The 6,339-nt window shown below is 33.3% G+C and overlaps 1 protein-coding gene across 1 annotated transcript; it reads right to left on the bottom strand.

The window, feature by feature from the left end:
- Positions 1 to 1,509: 1,509 nt before the first annotated feature.
- LOC143562642 (kinase-interacting protein 1-like) lies at positions 1,510 to 4,853 on the bottom strand. Its single transcript, XM_077050390.1, has 3 exons — positions 4,499 to 4,853; positions 2,598 to 3,830; positions 1,510 to 2,015 (listed from the first exon to the last, which is right to left on the bottom strand). Exons 1-3 carry the CDS (start codon positions 4,590 to 4,592, stop codon positions 1,510 to 1,512), a joined length of 1,833 nt encoding a protein of 610 aa, XP_076906505.1. The 5' UTR covers positions 4,593 to 4,853.
- Between the last annotated feature and the right edge of the window lie 1,486 nt (positions 4,854 to 6,339).

Below are 6,339 nucleotides of genomic sequence, written 5' to 3' on the forward strand. Positions count from 1 at the left end.
AGGCGTACACACTGCTTTTTCTTGCACTTCGATCATGATTTTGTGAGAGTATGACCCTTTCTATCCATATGTATATTATACATAGTATTCTATGATTGAATATAAGATACATGAATTCATATTTTCTGTCAATATGTATAGGTTGTATATAAATTCTTTTAATAGTGCTTTTTATATTACTTTATTCATTTTCGTAGCTTTTTTTTATAATAATATTAGAATAAAAAATAAGCATATTATTTTTTTCTTTTATAACTTACAAAATTACGAGTATGTTGTTGCAAAGTATCTCCTTTTATATACGTATCTATGTCACTACTAGAAAACAAGTCGGTTTCTCAGAAAAACTTCCTACAAATTTCATACAACAAGTAGTTTCAACAGATTTCCAACAAAAAAATAAGCTCAAACATTGTGAATAGTTTTTGTAGGAAAGTTGTAGGAAGTTTACAACCAAATGTTTTTTTAGCAATTTTGTAAGAGAAGTTTTTGGAAAACGATTGAAAAAGATTTTCAATCATGTGTTTTTTCAACAACTTTTTTGTTAGAAAATTGTTAGAGGCTGAATTTTTTCAACAAATTTCCTATAATTCTGTTATATAAAAACATCTCTTTTTCTAATAGTGTGTAAATTTTCAAAATTAAGTTGTGAATAGAACTGTAGAAATAAATGAAAAACAAATGCATATGTTATCAAGTTACCTTACATTAATTAAGTTTCTTTTTACAATTGACGTTGTCAACTATTTTCGTAATTTTAATAATACAATGTGATGTTTAATAAAATTACGAATATACTATTGGTTTTGAACTTTTAATAAATAATTAGTTAGTGTAGAGTAGAGTTATTTAAGTAATTCTGTTTAATACCAACTTTGATGTTGTAATCGCTTCAATATGAAGCTGCATACGTAAGGACAAGAAGGAAGATCAACTGTTCAGAACGGGGCATCGTCATACAAGCTGTCTTCAAGTTAAAGTATCCTGTTTTGTTAAACTGTCTAATGATGTTTGATCAAATGTTATCTTTCATTTCTATAACCTAATGTTGTAAGTGTGAAGTGTTGATATAGGTTAAGGTTATTAACATGGATAACGTGATGGATGTTAGAAGAAATTTTTGGGGCTTGACTACGTTAAATTAAATTTCGTTTCTATCTCTCAGATCACAACTCTCTAAGCTCTCAAACATATGCTAGAATTGCGTGATTTTGAGTTTTTAGAAATTGAATACAAAAATTGTGTAATCAGATTCTCACATGCTATGTCCTAAGCAAAAATAAAACGTTTCTTTTCTTTTACGAAAAATAATCAAATTTTAGAATCCTCTTTAGTTTCCTAAAAAGGTTGGGCACGAATTAATAATCGGATCATAGATTCTGTTTATTTTGGCATTGTTAAGGTGGTCATGCTCTTCAGATGATTATGAACACAAGTGACATAACACTTCTATTGTGAACCATGTCTTTATTTATGAACAACCCGTAGACAGACTTACATACCCCCGTCTTACATTGACCGAGTTCTCTTTTGATGGCCGCCTAAGCATGAAAAAAAGGAGAACTTTTGCTTCTTCGATTTACCACCAAAAAGCAATGACCTCAAGCTTAGTGGTCGCCTCGATGACTTTCCCTTACGTGGCTTCTTCTGATTGGTAGAAAGACCAAATTCCGCTTCTAGTCTTTCTAGAGTCTGCTCTATTTCATGTTTTAGTGCAATGGCATGATCTAAACCTGCTTCAAGCTCTTCATTGACTTTGTTGTTTTCTTGTTTCATGTTCAATATTTCACCTTTGAACTTTGCAGCCTGATGTGTGCTCAACTTGACCTTTTCCTGTATTATTTCTTCCTGGATGTTGCACAAACGCAAGTTAATCATCTCAAGTTCATCGTTGAGCATTATGCTTTGTTGTAGCCAACCTGTAAGTCTAGTGTTTGTCTCTTGAAGATGTTTGTACATCGGCTTGATATCTGATAATAGCTCATTTGTGGTAAACACAGATGTTCTAGATTTCCCTGCCATCAGATATAATACATTAGTTAGGGTTTAATATCTCAACCGTAATTATGAGATATGATCTGATACTGTTAAATTACACAACTTCACTTTATGGTTCAAAATTCAGCACGTGCATTTGGAGTGTTTTTTTTTAATTATTTAGTTTTATTTTAATTGTTTCTATTTTCAAAGCATGTTGAAGTTTGTTACTTTGCTTGGTCAAGTTTTACTTAGTCAGTAGGTAGATAGAAGTGGGAGGAGTGGTCCTATTATTCAGCTTAGTTTCCTATTTATTTTCCATGTATCTGTAATTTTCTATTATTCCGTTTACATTGAATAAACAAAAAAAAAGATTAGTTCTCAATCCATTTTCTTCATTCTTTGTGACTGTGTTATTGCTTTGATTAATCCACTTTGTTTATCAGATACATAATTGATTAATCCTACATAATATCTTCCGAAGTTTACATTATTCCATTACATAAAGTATATTGGTTAGTGTTATTGTAATTATCTATATTATAATTAGAAAATACGACACGTTCCTTTGTAACTATGCTCATTATATTTTTCATATATAGTTGATTAACAATACGTACCTGCTAGTCCCTTGGCTTCAACTTTTTTAATCTCTTCCTGCAAATCTTTAACTTGTTTCTTGAACCTATGTATTTGACGAAACGTTGTGCTGAGTCTTAGCCACAGATCATTATTTTGATCGAGTATTGAATCAATACTCTTTCTTAATTTTTCCTCATTTGGAGACACAACTTGTGGTTCATGATCAAAGTTAATTGTAGGAATGTCCACCTTATCTTCACCTAAACTTTCTTGCAAAACTTTCAGCTTTTGTACCAGCTGTTGGATGGTATTATCCCTTTCAACAATGGCGAAATTCATCAACGAAAGAGTTCCTCGGTTTCGTTTCTTTTGTTCAGTTAGTTTGTTCTTGGTATCCTTATAGCTTTTCAATATTGCTACATACTGTTCCAGAAGAATATCATCTTTGTTCTCGAAGCCATTCAACAACATCTCTAGCCACATAACTATCTTTCCTGCTTTCGTTTCAACCTTGTTATCAACGGTTTTCATGTCCATCAAGGCAGCCTTTTCGGCTTCCAAGATTTGAATTCGTGTTTGCAAGTCATCGTTGTCTTTTTTCATCATGTCGCTAAGTGTAGTTTGTGATATAACCGATGTCTCTAAGGTTAGCATCTTATTCACGAGCTTATCAATGGTCTCGGTTACACATGAATCATTTGGCTTGTCTACATTGGTTTCGTCTTCGTTTAGGTTTAATTTGTGTTTGAGGGATTCAAGTTTCGATTTAGCCTCTTCAAATTTTTGTTGTTCAAGTTTAGCTTCCTGGCTCATCTTCTCTTGTTTATCCTGCAACATCTTTATGGTCTCTTCACAAGACTTCAACTGATCATCCTTTGTGGAATCCAATGGATTAGTTTTACTTGTTGTCTTTGATGTATTGCTAAGGGCACCCTTGGCAGGAGGTTTAGGGGCTTTGGGAATTTCGGTGGCTTTTTTGGGGGCTTTTTGAGAGGGTTTTTTAGATAATTTTAAAGGACCAACCGAGTAGTCGTCGTCATCTTTATAAGTAACCTTTTCCGGACAGATTGAAGCGATGGTTGTGTTGGCCTTTTGCAACTCAGTTGACAATTTATCAAACCGTTCGGCTAAAGATCGATAAGAGCGGGCGGTTTCTTCCACGAAGCCTATGACCTCTGGCCGATGTTTATAATACATTTCTGCTCTTCTAGCAAATGAATCACCATCATTTTGAATCAGGTTCAGAACATGCTCGACCTTGTATTCCATATCTACATATAATCAAACAAAAGCATCTTGCATTACAAGTTTGAAATTATGTTACACATATATGCATTAGCAAATTGTTATCTTATGATCATAAAAAGTGTTAAATGAGTCGTGTTAATATGTTGGCGGGTGGTCCAACACGAATCCCACATTAACAAGAAAATCATGTACTCCATAATATATATGAACTCAAACGTGACTTGATATGAGCATGACTGCTGATATGAACACGACATGATTAATCTGACTTTTTTGTTTTTATTTCTTTTTCATGTTAGTGCTTTAAAATTGCATTTTTGTAACAAAAACACAAATGCATCTAAAACAATAACATTTTATCTATGGTTAAATGGGTCAATTGGTAAACCCGGTTGGTTGACCTGTACATGACACTTTTGACTAAACAGGTTCAGGGTTCTATTTGAAACTAACCCGAACTTGTTAGACAAAGAAAATCCATAAAATTTAATTTTGTGTTGAAAATTTAGACTCGTTTATGAGCTTTGATATTTTATAAATTTCTTAAAACATTTAAATTATCAATATACTAGTTTATATAAAATACAACTATATATATATTCTAGTCATTCAGTATCATATAGTCATTTTCAAAATCTAAGCTCCAACAATTATTAAACATGAAGAGAAAAGGAAAGTCTAGCTAGTTAACCTTGTAGGTTTTGTTCGAGCCATTTTGACTGCTTGGTTCGAATGTGACTAGCCCACAACCACGAATGCGCCTTGCCTGTTGCTCTTTCGGTCATCTCCAATCAAACCAGTTGACCGTCTTTCCTTCCTGTCTCTCTCCTACCTTTTTTGTTTTACCTCGATCTTACACGGGGAGAATGCAAGAGAGGGGGGAGGAGATGATGAACAATTCAGGACCAAGGAAGGAAAGTTGGAGAGAAAATGTGTAGCAACAAATTACAAGGAGCAAAAGGGTGATGGGATAAAATAACAACAATGTTTTTAATTTCTTGAGGCAAATTAGGAAAGATGGGAGGTTGATGAGATAACTTATAGAGGGAAGTCATCATCATCATCATCATCATCATCATCGTACTCAGTATATCCCATCAATAGCAATGCTATGGTAGGGTCTGAGGAGGGTAAGATGTAGACAGCCTTACCTCTATCCCATAGGAATAGAGGGAAGTAGTTTCTGAAAATAGAAACAGAAAGTGTATGCAAAGGGTGAGAAGCAATTTAGGACGCAAAAATTTTCGCACAACCTATAAATATATAGTGGCATTGGGCAAGGGGATTTTTTTTTTCTGTCTCGATTTAAGAATAATTTCATTAATGTATTATATGTTGTTAACTTATAATCTTCTTCAGTATAGTAATTTTTTATTTTATAGAAAACCGAGAAGTAGTGTGTTATATTTATATAGTCATGTTTGAACAAAATGCATAAGTGAGATACATGAATCCACCATAGTCATGTGTCTACTTTTACTCGTATATCAAACTTCATTTATGTTATTGTTTGTTAAAAATCTTTTCATATGTGAATAACACTCATTATCAGCTTTTGCTACTCTGTATCTATACTACATTATAATAGAGATAGGCAACATCTCATCTTCCATCTTCTTCTCTATCTTAAGACGCTATTATATTTATTATTCTCTTCAATCCTCAGGCGACGTTTCCTTCAAATAACTCCTTTTAATAATTGCTCTTCAATTGCCTTTGTAACCAAACGAACGCCATCATTATTGAACCCCCCATCAAACAGAACCCTATTTCTCACCTGTATTGTCTTCTTTGCTCTGCTGGTCTCAAGGTTCGACGGAAAGATTTTCTATTTCTCTTGTAGGCACCACCATCGGCGAGCGCATGCAACTTCTAAAGCTAAGCTGTACTAATACAAAAATTTGGACTAGTTTCAGGTGGTAATTGATCTGGATGGGATTTGTCTGTTCAAGTTATAAGCAGTGGATAAGAAAGAAGGTCTACAAATTTGACATCGCAACGTTCAACTGCCCGCAGGTCAATCTCAATTATAATATCTCACCTTCTATAAGTTTCTCAGTTTGGTGTGGTTTTATTAATTTATTAGGGCTTTCATATTTCATTATGTTTTCGATGATGTAAAAATAGTAATTGCCTATGTTTGCTTTCATGTTTGTGTAGGGTTTGGCACACAATGCCACTAAAAACCTTCTTATTCTTGCCGATACATTGAACCATGCTTTGAGGTAGAATAATATATTAATTGTAACCATATCTTGTTATCTTTTTTGGTCAACTTTTTGTTCGAAACTTGGATCTTATTGTGTACAATAATGTAAATATGAAATCTTATTGCTGCTCAAAACCACATGATTTTGGTTTTGTAGGATGATTGACTTTGTAAACGAGAGTGTGCAAACTATGTCTGGAAAAGGAACCAGTTAGGCAAGATTTGGCCAACTAATGCATGTGTCTTTTGTACGGTTTAAAACGGGTTTTCTTTTGGTTTAACGTAATTTCATGTTTACAAAATGATCTTAAAAAATCAAATAA

This window comes from Bidens hawaiensis, unplaced genomic scaffold (assembly GCF_021521415.1).
Source record: "Bidens hawaiensis isolate Kalapana, Puna unplaced genomic scaffold, B.hawaiensis_p1.1 tig00021044_1, whole genome shotgun sequence".
Taxonomy (NCBI): domain Eukaryota; kingdom Viridiplantae; phylum Streptophyta; class Magnoliopsida; order Asterales; family Asteraceae; genus Bidens; species Bidens hawaiensis.